This window comes from Xenia sp. Carnegie-2017, unplaced genomic scaffold (assembly GCF_021976095.1).
Source record: "Xenia sp. Carnegie-2017 unplaced genomic scaffold, XeniaSp_v1 HiC_scaffold_20, whole genome shotgun sequence".
Classification (NCBI taxonomy): Eukaryota; Metazoa; Cnidaria; class Anthozoa; order Malacalcyonacea; family Xeniidae; genus Xenia; species Xenia sp. Carnegie-2017.
The window spans coordinates 13553940-13577563 of record NW_025813483.1 but is presented as its reverse complement, the minus strand read 5'-3'; the positions used below and the strand labels follow the sequence as shown (position 1 = coordinate 13577563).

The window sequence follows — 23624 nt, the reverse complement described above, 5'->3', positions numbered from 1 at the left end:
GCAACGAAAACTATGAACCATTTAAATAGTTTGTTTAGTTTATTGGATAATTTCATTTTTCATGCGAAAGAGCCTTAAAACAAAGAACCTCAGACGATGGATTTTTGGCCTTCACGGGGCGTCACATACCTAACTACAGACTCCCTTATATGGTAAACGCAAAAGGTCGGATGTCGCATTGTAAATAGCATATTTTTGCACTGCAATGTTATATTGGTTTGCATATTGCAACAAGGTCAGACATCAAGATATTTTTTGATTGAGTGTTTACAGGATTGAGTGTTTACAGGATCTGTGAAACTGACTTTTATAAAAGAGTTGTTTTGTTTCGTCGAGAAAATATATTCACTAAGACTTTTGTGTTGATTTACATATGAAATGCTAGACATTTTATACCCCCTGCCGATAAATGAAAAATCTAAAATGCAACCAATCAAATTTTAACAACTCCTTGTGTGATTAAAATACACAAGACAAAAATGGACGCCCAACACATTGAACATAAACTGTTTTTATTCAAAGAAAAGCATCAAACATGAGAAAAATGAAAGAAAAATTAAAGTAACCTTGGCAAATTATCATCATGATGCTCTAAGACAACATGGGTCGTACTACTAAAAAACCTTATCATACTGAAGTCGTGCATTTTAAGTGCGCAAAATATGCTAATTATCCCAGACCACGTGCTTCCAGAGTCTGACCGTGTGACAGTCGTATAAATAATAAATTAAGTAATTATAACCACGGAACCTCACAATATTATTCATGAGTATAAATCACCACTCGAATAAGCAAGTTGAGTAATTTCTATATTGTAACAATATTATTTTCCATCAACAGAGAGCAGACACGATGCACTACAAAATCATCCATCAAAGTACTCAGACAGACATGACCTTCGACCTCCAATGACATTTGTTCAATTTAATACCGGACACTGTCCATAAAAAAATCGAGCTCACAAGTTCCAAGTTTGAGGAAAAGGATAATTTTTCTCTATGAATACATAAGTACACATTGCTCAAAACAAAGACTGTAATATCTCTTCTGCTTCCTTAGCGTGGACCTTTCCAATTCCAACAGCTGGTGTCGCTAAACTTTTCCTTCCAACGTATTTTAACTACACAACAAAAGTAATACATGTTCTTTCTGTGTTTTTTTTTAATAATATCACGATTGCCTCAATTTCTTTTGCTCTAATAATAGACGAATTAATAACGTATGTTGATACGTAATAAGAATTCACTATTCAAATACAACGGTCGTATTACTTAACCTTCCTCGGCTTTTGAGTATATTTAATCACTGCGCAAGTAACCTTATTACCAAGGTTTTACTTACAAATATATTTAACGACCTTAAAATTATCAACGTGCTGGAAGAAATAAGGGACAGAATCTATTCATTTGACCAAATCTTGTACGCATTTCTTGGACTAGCAAATGTATAAAAAATTCAAGAACACAAAACAATTACCTTTACACCAAGCAGATTTAAAAATCGCGGATTGACAAACGTCCATGGGCCCATGTTTCGATGCTCCTCTTGACACCAGATATGCGCTACATCGCAGAGAGAGGGACATTACTTACAAAATGTCAGATAGATTGCTGAAAAATACTTGTATTTTTTGTATTAAAATACTTGGTGAAATGAAAAAAATTTCGTTCTTACACAAAGCATTGGGATATTTCTTTAATTCATTCTTGATTTCTTCAACTGGAAATGGAGTGAGCGCCTTCGGAAAGAAAAAACTGGTACCGATTGATTTTCATCACTTTTTACACAAAGCAACACCACAGAGTAACGCAACCAAATAACAATACATGGTAACATTATGGATTAACACCAAAGAGTAACATGAATTAACACCAAAGAGTAACATTATGGATTAACACCAAAGAGTAACATTATGGATTAACACCAAAGAGTAACATTATGGATTAACACCAAAGAGTAACATTATGGATTAACACCAAAGAGTAACATTATGGATTAACAACAAAGAGTAACATTATGGATTAACAACATAGAGTAACATTATGGATTAACAACAAAGAGTAACATTATGGATTAACACCAAAGAGTAACATTATGGATTAGAGTAACATTATGGATTAACAACAAAGAGTAACATTATGGATTAACAACATGGATTAACACCAAAGAGTAACATTATGGATTAACACCAAAGAGTAACATTATGGATTAACACCAAAGAGTAACATTATGGATTAACACCAAAGAGTAACATTATGGATTAACACCAAAGAGTAACATTATGGATTAACACCAAAGAGTAACATTATGGATTAACACCAAAGAGTAACATTATGGATTAACAACAAAGAGTAACATTATGGATTAACAACATAGAGTAACATTATGGATTAACACCAAAGAGTAACATTATGGATTAACACCAAAGAGTAACATCATGAATTAACAACAAAGAGTAACATCTTGGATTAACAACAAAGAGTAACATTATGGATTAACACCAAAGAGTAACATTATGGATTATCACCAAAGATTAACATCATGGATTAACACCAAAGAGTAACATCTTGGATTAACAACAAAGAGTAACATGGATTAACAACAAAGAGTAACATTATGGATTAACAACGAAGAGTAACATTATGGATTAACAACAAAGAGTAACATCACAAGCAGAGACAGACTTGAGATACAAATCCAGCTAATAGGCGTAACTGGAGTTAATGTTTCACTTTGAACAACGTTTTTCCAAAAGCTTTACAATTTCACACACGCAAGAAAAATTTTGACCACCGAAAGCAACAAAAGTTGTAAAACATTAATCAAAACACGGGGTAGAATACTTGGATTCAGCGCACTTACCAAGCTAGGAGCCATGCTATACATTAATGTGTGCTTTCCGCTTAAACAAATACAAATTGTGCGAAGTACAAACCTCCAAACGAACAATAGCCATATCATGTGCATGTCTGTTCTCTCTTTCCTTCAGTAAAGTGTAATAGTATTTCCCCGAACAAAACACGACACATTTTACATGACTTGGATCGACTTTTTCATCACCCAGGACTGGGTGAAAGTGAGAACCCGGAGCCATTTCATTTAGCTTTGAAACAGCTACCTGTTTAAGAGAAGACCCGTAAACTTATATACCAGAGATGAATGTTGTACGAAATAATCATTAAAATATTAAATAACAATTGAAATGCATTATTAATGGTAAAATCATGAAGAGGAAAATGCTTTGCGTCAGCTCACCGCAGATCGAAGGAGAAGTTTAGGAGATGCAACAACCAAAGGTTTTCTAAAGTTACGAACGATCTAAACAACGAAAACATGTAATAAAAAGATGGGACAAAAGATGCCTAACCAAATGAATATTTTCAACTAGGGTACATGAGTCTAGAGTATTAGTCTCCACTTTCTAAATCATCGGTTATCTTGTGTGACTCGCTCTAATTAGTTTTATCAACAAGATTGATTGACAGACAACAAGAATGTATGAAAATAAACTTAAAAATTGAACCTGTCTTCTAAGAAGATGAAAGTACTGCGCAGGCGTCGTAGGATTCACAACATGAATGTTAACATTATCGCCATCTACCGTGTCTTCTTCGCTGTCACTCAACTACAGGAAAAAGAGGGAAAAGAAACTTTTAGCAAAAACTTTATAAACGCTTATAGTCATTTTAAGACAATTTCAACATGTGGAAGTCGTTAGTTGCAGTCGTCAATTAACCATACAAGTAAACTAATTTTAAAGAGAAACAAGTGAATGCACCTGTAGAAAACGTTCAATGCGACATGATGAATGTTCAGGACCCATACCATCCATACCGTGAGGAAGTAACATGACAAGACCACTTTGCAACAACCATTTTGCTGGTAAACATCAACATTGCTAAGTATTTTAGCTGCATTAAAACATGTTTAGTCGTGTTATCCGAATATTGAAAACAATAAAATGAATTCAGACATAAAAAAAGTTCATGTTGTCCGATAGTTTACTAGACAATTCACAGTATCACACTATTGTTTTGACACAATACCAGTGGCCGAAGGCGGGAAAATTCGAAATCATTTGACTATTTTCAAACCCCCCCCCCCAAAAAAAAATAATTAAGTGCTTTCCACTGCTCAATGTGTCAAATCAGGATTTAACTTTGCTGTACAAAATTCAACTTTCACGAATTCATAAACATCATCAATCTTGTTCAACACTTACTTTCACCAGCCGCTACAAACGTGTCGACAATAACCTGTGCACCGTTATAAAAATCGCCAAACTGCGCTTCCCAGATAATCAAATTATTAGGATCGTCAATACTCATGCCGTACTCAAAGCCTAACACTGCTTCCTCCGACAGGGGACTGTTGCATACCTACAGATTTAAAGAAAAGGTACAGAATAAAGATGTTGAGGCAAAGTATCACTTAATTCAGTATTAAACATTCACAGGGCTTTTACCTAACAGAGAATGCAAGAAAACATTATAATTCATAATTCATAAAAGACAAAATGTAGGTTAAAAGATGTGCATGAATGCGAAGACTTAAATGTTAATAGAGTTAAGTCCAGTGTAAATATTTATAAATTTTATAGTTATTATGCACCTAAGAAACATGTATTTTGTACACGTCCCCTGTGAAAACTTAGATTGACGGCGTCAACGTGTACAAATAAAGTTTTTCTATTCTTTATTCTATACTACCATAGTTTAATATTCCCTGTAAAAACTTAGGTTGATGGAGTCAACGTGTACAAATAAAGTTTTTCTATTCTATATTCAATACTGAAATAGTTTAAATATATCCACAATGAATTGGACAAGTTACATACTTCAAGGAAGGAATTTTGGCCTGAAAACATATGGTTCAGCGGTATGTAAATCTTCTCGGAATCTTGACAGACTAACATGACATGACGATGACTAAATGTTCCTCTTCCAACATCCTGACCGCTTACACGAACATTGTGACCTATAACGAAGAAAGAATGATAAAATAACGGACGAAAAAAGCTGATCAAGTTAGCCTATGGTTAACCTACGCTTATTAAACGAACCTTGATACAGCAAAGAGCCAATTGCTAGGGCCTCGGCACAAGCCCAGTCTATACTACTTTCGGCTTCGAGTTTTGACATTCGGGCATTACAGAATGTTTTGCGTAAATGAGGATGAACATTAACTGATCTTTCCACTTCACAAGACTTTGCGCCAACGAAAAGAAGGACGTCCAGATCACAACCTGAAAAAAACAAATTTCTTTAAAAATTAAAGACGTAAAAAGATTGGGGAGTTTATGAGCCTTGGGAGTCTTGTGAAACAAACATAAGTTGAATGCCGAAAAATTGCGTGTACGCATGCATGGTTTCGATAACACATAGGTACTTCAATGTAAACAAAGTCAGTGGAAAATACCACGAAATCATTTCCACAATGGTCACAACCACTATAAACCTGTAACCACTAAGACTGTGATAGAGAAGTTACTCCAGTACAACCAATGACAATAACAAACTACTTAATGAAAACAAAATAGCTAGAGCCATAATCAACCTGTGTCAAAATGAGTGACCACGCCTGATTTTGCAGGTTGCAAACCCCTCCATTGTTTCTGAAAACTTGTTGCCAGAGATTGATGACTCTCAGCCTTCTTACTCTCTTCAGATAAAAAGTCCTTGTAAGGTTCGAGTTCTCTCACAATCTCTTCGACGTCGACACCGTGCTCCGCAACTCTGCGCAGATAGAGGTCTGGGACTCGCTCACGTGCTACGATATCGTCGTACATTGTGGGCTGAGTGAACGCAGGCTCATCCATTTCGTTGTGCCCCCTGGAAAACATCATAAAAACAAAAACTATAGAGTGAAGCTCGTTCAAAGTACGAGAAAATTATTTTTAACAATTCATTCAGTTGATCATTGAGTCACTCAATTTTAGAAAAGATTTTTTGCGAACAACAAGTATGTCAATTAAATGAACTTTACCATCTTCTGTAACATAACATGTCGACAATTACATCTTTACGATACTTCATTCTGTATTCCATTGCAAGACGGCAGGCTCTCATTACTTCCTAAACACCAAAATACACCATTTGTCAAATATATATGCGCAAATTGACTCAATGTAACCATAAATCAATACACTTGAATACATACCTCAGGATGATCACCGTTGACATGAAACACAGGACATTCAATCATTTTGCCTATATCACTTGAATAACGAGATGATCTGAAATAGAAATATAAGGACAGTCGTCGGACAGCAATCAACACACTTCTGCAAACGAACAGGGGGGTCAGGTCATTGTTTATAGTCACATTTATAGATCATGTCATATCCTATTCAGCAAAGACAACGCTTCTCATCAATACCTTCCCTGTTCTGGTGGGGTTGTGAAACCCAGTTGGTTGTTGACGATCAAATGTACCGAGCCACCGACGGTGTAATGAGGAAGATTTGCCATACACAACGTCTCCGCAACAATGCCCTGAAAAAAACAAAGAATAGTTCATGACCATAGGTAAAGAAACAGTGAAATGGACAAAAAACAAGCAAAGAAAGCTGTAAATCACAACCTGAGCAGTGAACGCTGCATCTCCATGGACTTGTAAGCAAAGAGTCTAAGAAAAATGATCCAATCCCTCAGAATTATTCAATAAAATTCATAAATTTTGATCGTTTGAAGTTTACCCTGTCACCACAGCGACTTTCTGGATTGTTGCCATAGTGACCTTCACGTAATCTCAGCTGTTTGGAACGCGTCTTGCCACAAGCGACGGGATCCTGTGCCTCCAGATGTGAGGGGTTTGGAATCAAACTAACATGTAATGGTTTTTCACCTCCGTAATTCACGTCTGTTGAAATTGCTACAGAGAATCATCAGGCCACACAATCACATAGATGTATGTATGAAAGCATTCTACAAATCTAGTAAGTAAAAAGAGAAGCAACGATTTTTCAAACATTTTTACTCACACAAGTGTGAAGCAACATCTCCAGTGCCAAGATGTTCTGGAAACTCTGGTTTACCAATGATCTTAAAGAAATGTTAAATGTAAAAAGCATTGAATGTTTTATTGTGCTGACGTCATGGTTGGCATGACACTCACTTTACTAAATACTTTTACAGGTGAATAATCAAGAATGCAAACTAACAGTTCCAGTTTCCCACGATGAGCCATACCAATGACAACATCTTCAATTCCATAGACTGGATTTGAAAGAAGCGCAGATGTATAAAAAGATAAGGTAAATGGTTTGAACCCGGGAGTATCGTAACATGTTTGTGGATGAAGATTGTCCAGGTTAGTAGAGTCCTGAGAAGGACTGTTGGTATTGATGTAGACTGATGTTTTGACAACCTTAGTGGTAGTCATCTTCAGAGTCAAGTGAGGAATAAACGTTAGGTTAGTCGTATTTGTTATCTGGGTCTTAAGCCTGTAGAACACGAGAGGTACTAGCTGAAGTAAAAGTTTACTCGTGCCCGTTAGCTCAGGCTAGAGCTCGCTATGCGGATGAATTTTACTGAGTTTTACGGCCTATGCAACCTTTTCTCGCATATCAAGCATGTTTGATATTTTTAGCCACGCGAGGCAAAAAAACTCGCCGTTTGCACTGAATGTGAGCTAGATGCTTCACATATAATCAATTGAAGAACCAATAGTAACGCGTCCTTTTTCTCGTGAAAAAACAGCAAAATATCGATTACAAACGAGTGATGAACGAATACCCATTCCAGAGGCGTAACTAGAACGTTAATTGGGGGGTGCATATTCATACATTCCGTTGTGCCCTACTGATTTCTTTTGAAAGTGATTTGAATTTCAAAAGAAATCAGTAGGGCACAACGGAATGTATAAATATGCACCCCCCACTTAACGTTCTAGTTACGCCTCTGACCCATTCATGCTTTAGTTGACCCGCTCAACTACATATTTTCAAAAATTTCATGATGTTATGGGATTAAAGTCGAGAACAAAATTGTCTTAACGGTCAACATGGAAATAGTTCTATTCCAAAGATTTTGTCACTTGTACTTAGTGGTAGTTTGGCCATGGCGTCGACTAGTTTGTAAATGACTTAAATTTGTCTAGCATGTACTCGCTCATCAATTCGCTTGTTGCGGTAGCCTATATATATATATTGCTATTTGTTCGCAAGATAAAAGGACGCATCACTATATTGGTTCTTCAATTGGTTATGTGAGCAACTAGCTTACATTCGGCGCAAACGGTGAGTTTTTTGCCTCGCGGGGCCAAAATTATCAAACATGCTTGATATGCGAGAAAAGGTTACATGAGCGATAAAAGTCAGTAAAATTCATCCACACTCATCGAGCTATTGCCTGAGCTAACGGGTACGAGTAACTTTTAGCTAAGCTGATAGCTCTCGTGTGCTGCAGGCTTTACGTCATCGTATTGTGTGCACGGGAAATGTTTGGGTGTTTGGGTTTCTTGTTATCGTGGATTAGTCTAAAGTAATGTGTTCGTTGCTTGTTTGTTTGTATTGTAAATGAGTCGTTTGTAAGGTGCCGGTAATTGTTGTGATCTGTTCAGGGGGTTTTGTTCTAAGTTGGTCTACCAACTTTCTAATGTAAGGCGTTGTCTATAGTCAGTGCTGTATGTAATACATTTTGCCGAGTCCCAGTCAATGTTGTGTTTTGTCAGTCGATGGTGTTCGGCAATGTGATTGGTTTTATCTTGTTTCTTTGTAGCTCGTTTGTGTTCAGTAAGTCTTATGTTTAGGTTCCTGCCAGTCTCCCCGATAGAGAAAGCGTGGCAGTCGGAGCAGTTTATTTTGTAAACTACACCTTGTCGTTCGTTGGGTTGTTCTTTGTCCTTTATGTTCGTTAGCACTTGTCGTAACGTTGTGATTGGTTTATGTGCGACACGTATGTTGTATGGTCGTAAGATACGCGAGATAGTCTCATACGTACTTTTATTATAAGGTATCGTTGCTATTGTCGTTGAGTTGTTAGTTTCGTTCGGTTCATTGTACTTGTAAGTGTTGCGTTTGATGAAGTCAGAGTATAGCAAAAAGATAAAGTTATGAATCATCACGTGTTTTCCACGTGTTTATAATATATATGATCCACCAATGGTCATTGCATACCAGCTGATGCCTCTGAAAGCAACTCATCAATAAATGGTAATGCACTCTCAGCACCAGCTCCACAATAACGTTTAAATGTTGGGAATTTTTTGGCCAGGAAATCATCAAAGGTCTAGAGTGTACAAGCAAAAGAACATGTACAAGACACTCCTGGGATATTAACTTAATCTAATGCAACAACATTTCAACTATGATGGATATTAACTTACCCATATTCACAACAATTTTTACTCTGTGTTTAACCTATCCTTATATCTATCTACTAATATTACCTGTGCTCTTAATTTAAGTTCCACTCCTGAGAAATGAATGTCTTATCTTCACTCCCCTTTCATTCCTATCACGTCATACAACCTGTGTTTATCTTCACTATACTCCCACAGTCCCACCATGGACTATTAACAGTCCATCTCTATTCCACTTTCTTTCCTATTCACAATCTATCCTATCTACCCCCTCACATTACCTTAGCTTTCATCAAAAGTTTTGCAACATGTTTCTTTTTCTCTGAAGACAATGAGAACTGAAAAGTACTTTCTTCCAATTTATGTGCAAGCCATTGCTTTTCCTCTTCATTCTGGTCAGATAGATAATAAATAAAATAATACAATAATATAATAGAAAGGATATACAAATTGCTTTCTTATTGAAAAGGAGCTAACAGGAAGCTCTTGAAAGTGTGAGGTATTCCACCTTTATCTCCAAAAAAGTATAAAAATAAACCTACGGATAAATGATTTAATTCCACAGAAAGATGTCCACAGTAAATGCTTTCAAGATGTCTGATAACTTCAGATAAAGGTGCTGCTTCTTTGTCAGGAATGTTGAGAATGCCTAAAAAGACAAGGATTTAGTACGTCCAAATTCACAAATATGATGCAAATTTTAAATGTTCCTGAACAATGTAGATGCAGGTTTTGTAGAGAATGCATCTAATTGGCTCAGAAATGCACATACATAGTTTATGTATCTGTTATAGTTCAAATTAAGAAATTCTGTATATTTCACTAATAATAAAACTACTAATCTTCATAAAAAAAACTAAAAAACAAATTATCTCACCATGGCAAAGGATGCATTTGTAGAATGTAGAAAAACCTACCCAGCAGACTAACATCCTTATTATTGTTCATAACATTATACAATGATGAAAAATTGTCAATTTCCTCACATATTCTGAAAGATATTATACATTTGTAAGTCATTGAGTACTTTCACATAATTATTTTGAATGAAGCAATCATTCATCAAGACTAGAAAGTTTGCAAATTGTGCAAAGGACAAACATATAAGTGCAGATCTTTACATTCAATCAATGTCAGCAAAAGAAGAAACCCTTTGCACAGAAAAAACTTATCATACTAGCCAGATGTTCAACTGGTAGCCACCTTGGAATTCTGTTCAATGGATCAATTAATGCCTTTTTGTGTCCATAGTCTCTGTATTTCCAAGCAAGTTGACAAAGATTGGAATTATCAACAGCTAAATTGATGTGCTGATTTTGAGTGTCTGAAAGAATAGCGGTTAAAAACAACTGATAAAGAACTTATGATACTTGACTACGAGTGGATAAACACAAACTAGACAAAAGAAAACTAAATACAATAAATTTACGACAATCTTATTTCAACAAATTACCATCAGATGCGATGGTCGTCTCTTTATAGCCAAAACGATTCGTTCTTGCTTTGTAGCAACGGTAAAATACATTTCTGAAAACAATAGTTCGATAACGAAATGAATTCAACATTTTTACTATAAATTGCATTTAAATACTGAAAAATGACTACCATGAAATTGGCACCACATTGGGCACCACATTCAACACAACATTCATCACAACATTCATCACCACATTCAACTAAAATTTATCATTCAAAATGATAAATCGAAAAATCGTCTTTAAAACACGTTTCCCATCAAATACAACAGTAAAAAACAATTCTTAACTGTTTATTACTATTTTACAGTCCTTAACTATCACAAAAATGTATAAAAGTCAAGAAATTGAAGAAAACACTAAGATTTATATTACAGTGTACTTTCCATTTCTCTTAATTAGCCTATAATTTAAAAACTACACGGTAGAATTTTTTTAAACTTGCCCAGAATATAGATAATTATATTGTCTAAAATATATCCAAAATCTGGAGGTGGCACAAAAAAATAAGTTGTAGAAAATCATCGACAAAGTCGGATGACACGAATGCGCGTAATATAATCTTATATAATTATGTTGAGAATTTCAAGACATTGAAAACAAAGGCCTGTAAATAAAAAACTACGCGGTAGAATTTTTTTAAACTTGACCAGAATATAGATAATTATATTGTCTATAACATATCCAAAATCTGGAAGTGGCACAAAAAAAAAAAGAAATAATATTCCTTGAGAATGTACTCTGGTATTAACTGTGAAGTTGGCACCACATTCGACAAACAGCTCTATATTTAAAAAACTACACGGTAGAATTTTTTAAAATTTGGCCATGTTGTAGATATTCTTACTGTCTAAAATATATCCAAAATCTGGAGGTGGCACAAAAAAATAAGTTGTAGAAAATCATCGACAAAGTCGGATGACACGAATGCGCGTAATATGATCTTGCATATTTAAGTTAAGAATTCCTGTTCTTTAACAAACAAAGGCCTATAAATAAAAAACTACACGGTAGAATTTTTTTAAACTTGGCCAGAATATAGATAATTATATTGTCTAAAATATATCAAAAATCTGGAGGTGGCACAAAAAAATAAGTTGTAGAAAATCATCAACAAAGTCGGATGACACGAATGCGCGTAATATAATCTTATATAATTATGTTGAGAATTTCAAGTCGTTGAAAACAAAGGCCTGTAAATAAAAAACTACACGGTAGAATTTTTTTAAACTTGGCCAGAATATAGATAATTATATTGTCTATAACATATCTAAAATCTGGAGGTGGCACAAAAAATAAAAGAAATAATATTCCTTGAGAATGTACTCTGGTATTAACTGTGAAGTTGGCACCACATTCGACAAACAGCTCTATAGTTAAAAAACTACACAGTAGAATTTTTTTAAATTTGGCCATGTTGTAGATATTCTTACTGTCTAAAATATATCCAAAATCTGGAGGTGGCACAAAAAAATAAGTTATAGAAAATCATCGACAAAGTCGGATGACACGAATGCGCGTAATATAATCTTGCATATTTAAGTTAAGAATTCCGGTTCTTTAACAAACAAAGGCCTATAAATAAAAAACTACACGGTAGAATTTTTTTAAACTTGGCCAGAATATAGATAATTATATTGTCTAAAATATATCCAAAATCTGGAGGTGGCACAAAAAAATAAGTTGTAGAAAATCATCAACAAAGTCGGATGACACGAATGCGCGTAATATAATCTTGCATATTTAAGTTAAGAATTCCGATTCTTTAACAAACAAAGGCCTATAAATAAAAACTACACGGTAGAATTTTTTAAACTTGGCCAGAATATAGATAATTATATTGTCTAAAATATATCCAAAATCTGGAGGTGGCACAAAAAAATACGTTGTAGAAAATCATCGACAAAGTTGGATGACACGAATGCGCGTAATATAATCTTGCATATTTAAGTTAAGAATTCCGGTTCTTTAACAAACAAAGGCCTATAAATAAAAAACTACACGGTAGAATTTTTAAACTTGGCCAGAATATAGATAATTATATTGCCTAAAATATATCCAAAATCTGGAGGTGGCACAAAAATAAGTTGTAGAAAATCATCGACAAAGTCGGATGACACGAATGCGCGTAATATAATCTTATATAATTATGTTGAGAATTTCAAGTCATTAAAAACAAAGGCCTATAAATAAAAACTACACGGTAGAAATTTTTTAAACTTGGCCAGAATATAGATAATTATATTGTCTAAAATATATCCAAAATCTGGAGGTGGCACAAAAAAATAAAAGAAATAATATTCCTTGAGAATGTACTCTGGTATTAACCGTGAAGTTGGCACCACATTCGACAAACAGCTCTATAGTTAAAAACTACACGGTAGAATTTTTTAAACTTGGCCATGTTGTAGATATTCTTATTGTCTAAAATATATCCAAAATCTGGAGGTGGCACAAAAAAATAAGTTGTAGAAAATCATCGACAAAGTCGGATGACACGAATGCGCGTAATATAATCTTATATAATTATGTTGAGAATTTCAAGTCATTGAAAACAAAGGCCTGTAAATAAAAAACTACACGGTAGAATTTTTAAACTTGGCCAGAATATAGATAATTATATTGTCTATAACATATCCAAAATCTGGAGGTGGCACAAAAAAATAATATTCCTTGAGAATGTACTCTGGTATTAACTGTGAAGTTGGCACCACATTCGACAAACAGCTCTATATTTAAAAACTACACGGTAGAATTTTTAAAATTTGGCCATATTGTAGATATTCTTATTGTCTAAAATATATCCAAAATCTGGAGGCACAAAAAAAAATAAGTAGAAAATCATCGACAAAGTCGGATGACACGAATGCGCGTAATATAATCTTGCATATTTAAGTTAAGAATTCCGGTTCTTTAACAAACAAAGCCTTATAAATAAAACTACACGGTAGAATTTTTAAACTTGGCCAGAATATAGATAATTATATTGTCTAAAATATATCCAAAATCTGGAGGTGGCACAAAAAAATAAGTTGTAGAAAATCATCGACAAAGTCGGATGACACGAATGCGCGTAATATAATCTTGCATATTTAAGTTAAGAATTCCTGTTCTTTAACAAACAAAGGCCTATAAATAAAAAACTACACGGTAGAATTTTTTTAAACTTGGCCAGAATATAGATAATTATATTGTCTAAAATATATCCAAAATCTGAGGTGGCACAAAAATAAGTTGTAGAAAATCATCGACAAAGTGGATGACACGAATGCGCGTAATATAATCTTATATAATTGAGTTGAGAATTTCAAGTCATTGCTAAACAAAGGCCTGTAAATAAAAAACTCTACGGTAGAATTTTTTTAAACTTGGCCATATCGTAGACATTCTTATTGTCTATAACATATCCAAAACCTGGAGGTGGCACAAAAAAATAAAAGGAATAATATTCCTTGAGAATGTACTCTGGTATTAACCGTGAAGTTGGCACCACATTCGACAAACAGCTCTATAGCTAAAAAACTACACGGTAGAATTTTTTTAAACTTGGCCGTAATGTAGATATTCTTATTGTCTATAGCATATCCAAAATCTGGAGGTGGCACAAAAAAATAAATGATAGAAAACCATCGACATAGTTAGATGACACGAATTCGCGTAATATAATATTGCATGTGATGAACAGTTGTTTTTATTTTGTTTTGTTGTGACGTAGCGCGTGCATTTCACGTGATTGACATTTTGGGATTATCACAGAAGGGGGGAGTATTGTTGAAAATAAAACAATTCGAGATGTTGTTGTTGTTGAATAACGTAGTGTTTTTCTTTTGACGACTTCGTTGTAAAAAAATAACGATTTTATCATGCAACGTGCATGACATTGCATATTTAAGTTAAGAATTCCTGTTCTTTAACAAACAAAGCCTTATAAATAAAAAACTACACGGTAGAATTTTTTAAACTTTGCCATATTGTAGATATTCTTATTGTCTATAACATATCCAAAATCTGGAGGTGGCACAAAAAACAAATGATAGAAAATTATCTTATAATTAGAAAACGGCTATTATTTACCACAGTATTTTTCTTTCTATCGCATTTTTTTTACGTTGTTGACACGATCAGAATATCGATTAACGATTTCAATTTTCTGAAAATGTTCCTCTTGCATTCTGAACCTATATGAAGTTACTTTTCTTCGACGATGAATAGAGAATTGAACGTGACTTTTGGCAGATTTTAGTTACTACGCTCTTGCCCGTTTCCGCTTTTAACACGTCATCATCATCATCATCATCATCAGCCGTTCACGCCACTGCTGGCAGATGGCCTCCACAACTTCTTCCACTATATTCGGTCTTTAGCTCTCCTCATCCAGGTCTTTCCAGTTTCCTCTTCGATCTCGTCTCTCCATCTTCTCTTTGGCTTTCCTCTTCCTCTGGTGCAGTTTCTTGGGTACCATTCTGTTGTCAATTTGGCCCATCTGTTGTTTTCCATTCTTGCCACATGTCCTGCCCATCTGCCTTTCATTTCTTTTGCTGTTTGGATGACATCTTTCACCCTAGTTCTCTCTCTTATTACTTCATTCCTGATCTTGTCTTTTAGCTTGATATTTAGTATGCTCCTCTCCATGAGAGAAGCAAACACCAAGAGAATCAGAGAAGCAGTTGAAAGTTGCAAAGGTTGAAAAAGAGCACAACAGGAGATGGAAAGAAGGCTCTGATTCAAGCGCTGAAGGAGAAGGATGGAAAGGTAACAACAGACAGAAAAAGAATCCTCGAGAGATGTGCAGAATTCTATCAGGCACTGTACGAAGATCCCTCCCAAAACATTCAGTTGAGACCAGCAGAAGAGACTCCAGTAATCATGAAATGCGAAGTGGAGAAGGCAATCCATCAGATGAAAAATGGAAAATCACCCGGTGAAGATCTTGTGGTGATAGAGATGATAAAGGCCGGAGGTGACATCCTAATGGAAAAACTTCAGCATCTTTACAACAAAGCCATTGAGACGGAAAAAGTGCCAAAAAAAGTGGAAGAACGCCATCATTATTCTACTCTTCAAGAAGGGAGACAAGAAAGATCTTGCAAACTACCGCCCCATCAGTTTGCTATCCCACATCTACAAGTTGTTCATGAAAATCATCAAGAACAGGATCAGTGGCACTCTGGATGAACATCAACCCCCAGAGCAAGCAGCATACAGGAAAGGACTCTCCACTGCAGACCACCTGCATGCTACAGGACAAATACTCGAGAAAACCAACGAGTACCAACAACCACTGTTCATGGCATTTGTAGATTACGAAAAGGCATTCGATTCCATCAAGCATGCGCCCCAGTATTCCAATCACTTGAGAAACACGGAGTACCAGGAAAGATCATAAACAGCATAAAGGAAACATACAGAGAAGGCACAGCGCAAATAAGAACAGAGAAGCTGAGCGAAAAGATCAAGATAAAGAAAGGTGTCCGCGAAGGAGACATACTGTGACCTATCATGTTCACTGCTGCCATTGAAGAGATCTTCAAAAGAATACCATTGGAAAAAGGCATCAACATCAACGGAAGAGTAATGAACAACTTAAGATTCGCAGATGACATCATCTTGTTTGCAAACAAAGAGGAAGATCTCCAAGAACTTTTGACGAAACTGAATGAAGAAGGAAAGAAAGATGGTATGAAAATGAATAAGAAAAAACCAATATCATGTGCAATGACATCGCAAGGAGGAAGCAAAGAAGAGGATCACAGTTGACGGAGAGAAGTTGGAGGAGGTGGAGGAGTACAAATACCTTGGAAAAATGTTAACACCAAGAAATGAAATCAGTGTTGAGGTCAATCAAAGAATCAATGTCGGATGGAGAAGATTCGGGCAATACAGTCACTTTCTAAAGGAGAAGAACATCAAACAGTTTGAAGAGGAAAATAATGGACACTGTCATTTTACCATCTATGACATACGGAGCAGAAACATGGGCGCTTACAAAACACCAATCAAGGAAGCTGGCAGTCACACAAAGGAGCATGAGAGGAGCATAATAAATATCAAGCTAAAAGACAAGATCAGGAATGAAGTAATCAGAGAGAGAACTAGGGTGAAAGATGTCATCAAACAGCAAAAGAAATGAAAGGCAGATGGGCAGGACATGTGGCAAGAATGGAAAACAACAGATGGGCCAAATTGACAACAGAATGGTACAAAACTGCACCAGAGGAAGAGGAAAGCCAAAGAGAAGATGGAGAGACGAGATCGAAGAGGAAACTGGAAAGACCTGGATGAGGAGAGCTAAAGACCGAATATAGTGGAAGAAGTTGTGGAGGCCATCTGCCAGCAGTGGCGTGAACGGCTGATGATGATGATGATGATGATGATGACGTGTTAAAAAAGCGGAAACGGGCAAGAGCGTAGTAACTAAAATCTGCCAAAAGTCACGTTCAATTCTCTATTCATCGTCGAAGAAAAGTAACTTCATATAGGTTCAGAATGCAAAAGGAACATTTTCAGAAAAATTGAAATCGTTAATCGATATTCTGATCGTGTCAACAACGTAAAAAAAATGCGATAGAAAGAAAAATACTGTGGTAAATAATAGCCGTTTTCTAATTATAAGATAATTTTCTATCATTTGTTTTATTGTGCCACCTCCAGATTTTGGATATGTTATAGACAATAAGAATATCTACAATATGGCAAAGTTTAAAAAATTCTACCGTGTAGTTTTTTATTTATATAAAGCTTTGTTTGTTAAAGAACAGGAATTCTTAACTTAAATATGCAATGTCATGCACGTTGCATGATAAAATCGTTATTTTTTTACAACGAAGTCGTCAAAAGAAAAACACTACGTTATTCAACAACAACAACATCTCGAATTGTTTTATTTTCAACAATACTCCCCCCTTCTGTGATAATCCCAAAATGTCAATCACGTGAAATGCACGCGCTACGTCACAACAAAACAAAATAAAAACAACTGTTCATCACATGCAATATTATATTACGCGAATTCGTGTCATCTAACTATGTCGATGGTTTTCTATCATTTATTTTTTTGTGCCACCTCCAGATTTTGGATATGCTATAGACAATAAGAATATCTACATTACGGCCAAGTTTAAAAAAATTCTACCGTGTAGTTTTTTAGCTATAGAGCTGTTTGTCGAATGTGGTGCCAACTTCACGGTTAATACCAGAGTACATTCTCAAGGAATATTATTCCTTTTATTTTTTTGTGCCACCTCCAGGTTTTGGATATGTTATAGACAATAAGAATGTCTACGATATGGCCAAGTTTAAAAAAATTCTACCGTAGAGTTTTTTATTTACAGGCCTTTGTTTAGCAATGACTTGAAATTCTCAACTCAATTATATAAGATCATATTAGGCGCATTCGTGTCATCTCACTATGTCGATGATTTTCTACAACTTATTTTTTTGTGCCACCTCCAGATTTTTGATATATTTTAGACAATATAATTATCTATATTCTGGCCAAGTTTAAAAAAATTCTACCGTGTAGTTTTTTATTTATAGGCCTTTGTTTGTTAAAGAACAGGAATTCTTAACTTAAATATGCAAGATTATATTACGCGCATTCGTGTCATCCGACTTTGTCGATGATTTTCTACAACTTATTTTTTTGTGCCACCTCCAGATTTTGGATATATTTTAGACAATATAATTATCTATATTCTGGCCAAGTTTAAAAAAATTCTACCGTGTAGTTTTTTATTGATAAGGCTTTGTTTTGTTAAAGAACCGGAATTCTTAACTTAAATATGCAAGATTATATTACGCGCATTCGTGTCATCCGACTTTGTCGATGATTTTCTACAACTTATTTTTTTGTGCCACCTCCAGATTTTGGATATATTTTAGACAGTAAGAATATCTACAACATGGCCAAATTTTAAAAATTCTACCGTGTAGTTTTTATTTATAGAGCTGTTTGTCGAATGTGGTGCCAACTTCACAGTTAATACCAGAGTACATTCTCAAGGAATATTATTTTTTTTTTGTGCCACTTCCAGATTTTGGATATGTTATAGACAATATAATTATCTATATTCTGGTCAAGTTTAAAAAAATTCTACCGCGTAGTTTTTTATTTACAGGCCTTTGTTTTCAATGACTTGAAATTCTCAACATAATTATATAAGATTATATTACGCGCATTCGTGTCATCCGACTTTGTCGATGATTTTCTACAACTTATTTTTTTGTGCCACCTCCAGATTTTGGATATATTTTAGACAGTAAGAATATCTACAACATGGCCAAATTTAAAAAAATTCTACCGTGTAGTTTTTTAACTATAGAGCTGTTTGTCGAATGTGGTGCCAACTTCACAGTTAATACCAGAGTACATTCTCAAGGAATATTATTTCTTTTATTTTTTGTGCCACCTCCAGATTTTGGATATGTTATAGACAATATAATTATCTATATTCTGGCCAAGTTTAAAAATTCTACCGTGTAGTTTTTATTTACAGGCCTTTGTTTTAATGACTTGAATTCTCAACATAATTATATAAGATTATATTACGCGCATTCGTGTCATCCGACTTTGTCGATGATTTTCTACAACTTATTTTTTGTGCCACCTCCAGATTTTTGATATATTTTAGGCAATATAATTATCTATATTCTGGCCAAGTTTAAAAAAATTCTACCATGTAGTTTTTTATTTATAGGCCTTTGTTTGTTAAAGAACCGGAATTCTTAACTTAAATATGCAAGATTATATTACGCGCATTCGTGTCATCCAACTTTGTCGATGATTTTCTACAACGTATTTTTTTGTGCCACCTCCAGATTTTGGATATATTTTAGACAATATAATTATCTATATTCTGGCCAAGTTTAAACAAATTCTACCGTGTAGTTTTTTATTTATAGGCCTTTGTTTGTTAAAGAATCGGAATTCTTAACTTAAATATGCAAGATTATATTACGCGCATTCGTGTCATCCGACTTTGTTGATGATTTTCTACAACTTATTTTTTTGTGCCACCTCCAGATTTTGGATATATTTTAGACAATATAATTATCTATATTCTGGCCAAGTTTAAAAAATTCTACCGTGTAGTTTTTATTTATAGGCCTTTGTTTGTTTAAAGAACCGGAATTCTTAACTTAAATATGCAAGATTATATTACGCGCATTCGTGTCATCCGACTTTGTCGATGATTTTCTATAACTTATTTTTGTGCCACCTCCAGATTTTGGATATATTTTAGACAGTAAGAATATCTACAACATGGCCAAGTTTAAAAATTCTACTGTGTAGTTTTTAACTATAGAGCTGTTTGTCGAATGTGGTGCCAACTTCACAGTTAATACCAGAGTACATTCTCAGGAATATTATTTCTTTTATTTTTTGTGCCACCTCCAGATTTTAGATATGTTATAGACAATATAATTATCTATATTCTGGCCAAGTTTAAAAAAATTCTACCGTGTAGTTTTTTATTTACAGGCCTTTGTTTTCAACGACTTGAAATTCTCAACATAATTATATAAGATTATATTACGCGCATTCGTGTCATCCGACTTTGTTGATGATTTTCTACAACTTATTTTTTTGTGCCACCTCCAGATTTTTGATATATTTTAGACAATATAATTATCTATATTCTGGCCAAGTTTAAAAAAATTCTACCGTGTAGTTTTTTATTTATAGGCCTTTGTTTGTTAAAGAACAGGAATTCTTAACTTAAATATGCAAGATCATATTACGCGCATTCGTGTCATCCAACTTTGTCGATGATTTTCTACAACGTATTTTTTTGTGCCACCTCCAGATTTTGGATATATTTTAGACAATATAATTATCTATATTCTGGCCAAGTTTAAAAATTCTACCGTGTAGTTTTTATTTATAAGGCTTTTGTTTTGTTAAAGAACTGGAATTCTTAACTTAAATATGCAAGATTATATTACGCGCATTCGTGTCATCCGACTTTGTCGATGATTTTCTACAACTTATTTTTTGTGCCACCTCCAGATTTTGATATATTTTAGACAATATAATTATCTATATTCTGGCCAAGTTTAAAAAAATTCTACCGTGTAGTTTTTTATTTATAGGCCTTTGTTTGTTAAAGAACCGGAATTCTTAACTTAAATATGCAAGATTATATTACGCGCATTCGTGTCATCCGACTTTGTCGATGATTTTCTACAACTTATTTTTTGTGCCACCTCCAGATTTTGGATATATTTTAGACAGTAAGAATATCTACAACATGGCCAAATTTAAAAAAATTCTACCGTGTAGTTTTTTAACTATAGAGCTGTTTGTCGAATGTGGTGCCAACTTCACAGTTAATACCAAAGTACATTCTCAAGGAATATTATTTCTTTTATTTTTTGTGCCACCTCCAGATTTTGGATATATCTTAGACAATATAATTATCTATATTCTGGCCAAGTTTAAAAAAATTCTACCGTGTAGTTTTTTATTTACAGGCCTTTGTTTTCAACGACTTGAAATTCTCAACATAATTATATAAGATTATATTACGCGCATTCGTGTCATCCGACTTTGTCGATGATTTTCTACAACTTATTTTTTGTGCCACCTCCAGATTTTTGATATATTTTAGACAATATAATTATCTATATTCTGGCCAAGTTTAAAAAAATTCTACCGTGTAGTTTTTTATTTATAAGGCTTTGTTTGTTAAAGAACCGGAATTCTTAACTTAAATATGCAAGATTATATTACGCGCATTCGTGTCATCCAACTTTGTCGATGATTTTCTACAACTTATTTTTGTGCCACCTCCAGATTTTGATATATTTTAGACAATATAATTATCTATATTCTGGCCAAGTTTAAAAAAATTCTACCGTGTAGTTTTTTATTTATAAGGCTTTGTTTGTTAAAGAACCGGAATTCTTAACTTAAATATGCAAGATTATATTACGCGCATTCGTGTCATCCGACTTTGTCGATGATTTTCTACAACTTATTTTTTTGTGCCACTTCCAGATTTTGGATATGTTATAGACAATATAATTATCTATATTCTGGTCAAGTTTAAAAAAATTCTACCGTGTAGTTTTTTATTTACAGGCCTTTGTTTTCAATGTCTTGAAATTCTCAACATAATTATATAAGATTATATTACGTGCATTCGTGTCATCCGACTTTGTCGATGATTTTCTACAAATTATTTTTTGTGCCACCTCCAGATTTTGGATATATTTTAGACAGTAAGAATATCTACAATATGGCCAAATTTAAAAAAATTCTACCGTGTAGTTTTTTATTTATAGGCTAATTAAGAGAAATGGAAAGTACACTGTAATATAAATCTTAGTGTTTTCTTCAATTTCTTGACTTTTATACATTTTTGTGATAGTTAAGGACTGTAAAATAGTAATAAACAGTTAAGAATTGTTTTTTACTGTTGTATTTGATGGGAAACGTGTTTTAAAGACGATTTTTCGATTTATCATTTTGAATGATAAATTTTAGTTGAATGTGGTGATGAATGTTGTGATGAATGTTGTGTTGAATGTGGTGCCCAATGTGGTGCCAATTTCACGGTAGTTGAAAAATGGCAGTGTGACGTTACAAAAGAACTCTTTATCACTCTCATTTATCATATCCCCCCCGGAGTTACAAAGAAGAACTATATATATACTGATGTTCCTTTATAAAAGTAAAATAGTAAAAAGTACAATTAGGAAGTTTCCATGCATTTGAAGAGAGACGCATTCATTGAAGAGTGGTACAAGCGAAGAACTGTCAATGAAGCATTGCAGCTTGTACTAAAACAACAAAATCTCTTTTGTTGCTCTTTTAAAGTCTTTATATAACACATTCCTGAAATTGCTATAATTGAATATGATCAATAAATAATATACATAGAATGTATAACGTACAACGTTTTGTTTAATATACGCAATTGTATGTAAGCAATCTGAATTATGAACGAATATATGAACGATTTCAGTAGCCAGAATCATTTGAAACATAATTATTCTCTTCAGTTGGACTGTTCATTTCTTTTCCTTGTCACCATGTGCTGTAGAGCGAGCACGTCGCCATAAAATAAAGTAATAAACAGCTTCAAAAAGGAATAGGAACATTGTTATATAACCAAACGCAGCTCCAGCTTGTATAGCAGTATTGTTTTTGTCTTTTGCAACGACAATACTGGCTGCAATCAACCAGGTTAGAACAGCAACGCAACAACAAACTAGGAAGACAAGTGGTTGAGTTATAACAGATGGAAGCTTTTCGATGAGATGTGGTATGCCCAAAGCCATATGTACACAGACGATAATCCAACTAAAAATACCCACAAATACGAAGAATTCATATCTCGACTCCTCGTTGAATGAGTTTACAGTTGCAACGCAAATGAAACCAAGAAATGTCGTCAAAAATTCAGCTGCTTTAAAGCGTCCTGGCCAAGAGAATATTATCCATCCAAAATCTAGACATTTCCATCGAAGTCTTTCATGAAGATCCGTGGATTGCCCTTGAGTTTGATAAACGTTTCCTTCGCTTGAAATTTCCTCCATTACTTCACAGTTCGAAGATGCATAAAACGATACCCACTTAGACCTTAGACTAACGACAAACAATCAAAATTCAAAGTCCTGCCGGGGGGGGTATCTTAAAGTTTTACTTTCATAAAATAAAGGTAATAAAGACTCTTTCTTCAAAACTCTCAACCAAATAACCAAATGTTTTCTCGTTTTCTTTACTTCCATCACGTTTTAAATTTTCAAATTACATATAAAACAGCAACATCAAGTCGATGTCATAATATCACTCTGAGACACTCGGGAATTGTTTTACAAGTCATTACAACAATTAAAACC

The 23624-nt window shown here is 34.3% G+C and overlaps 2 protein-coding genes across 3 annotated transcripts; both read right to left on the bottom strand.

The window, feature by feature from the left end:
• Positions 1-495: 495 nt before the first annotated feature.
• Positions 496-22433, bottom strand: LOC124441974 (probable 2-oxoglutarate dehydrogenase E1 component DHKTD1, mitochondrial). Of its 2 annotated transcripts, XM_046992458.1 has the most exons (25): positions 22352-22433; positions 10757-10903; positions 10507-10627; positions 10221-10294; positions 9846-9952; positions 9585-9695; positions 9119-9230; positions 7117-7217; positions 6983-7043; positions 6698-6873; positions 6583-6627; positions 6379-6494; positions 6160-6235; positions 5986-6074; positions 5557-5831; positions 5063-5245; positions 4838-4977; positions 4223-4379; positions 3779-3879; positions 3524-3625; positions 3256-3318; positions 2936-3118; positions 1675-1738; positions 1477-1562; positions 496-1120 (listed from the first exon to the last, which is right to left on the bottom strand). In XM_046992458.1, exons 2-25 carry the CDS (start codon positions 10884-10886, stop codon positions 1022-1024), a joined length of 2772 nt encoding a protein of 923 aa, XP_046848414.1. In that variant the 5' UTR covers positions 10887-10903; positions 22352-22433; the 3' UTR covers positions 496-1021. The 2 variants fall into 2 exon arrangements, with proteins under 2 accessions (XP_046848414.1, XP_046848415.1); XM_046992459.1 differs by lacking the exon at positions 22352-22433 and having other exon boundaries at positions 10181-10294.
• Positions 22434-22607: 174 nt separating this feature from the next.
• On the bottom strand, positions 22608-23594 carry LOC124441984. The gene has a single exon (XM_046992468.1). The coding sequence runs from the start codon at positions 23319-23321 to the stop codon at positions 22794-22796; it is 528 nt and encodes a 175-aa protein (XP_046848424.1). The 5' UTR covers positions 23322-23594; the 3' UTR covers positions 22608-22793.
• Positions 23595-23624: the final 30 nt, after the last annotated feature.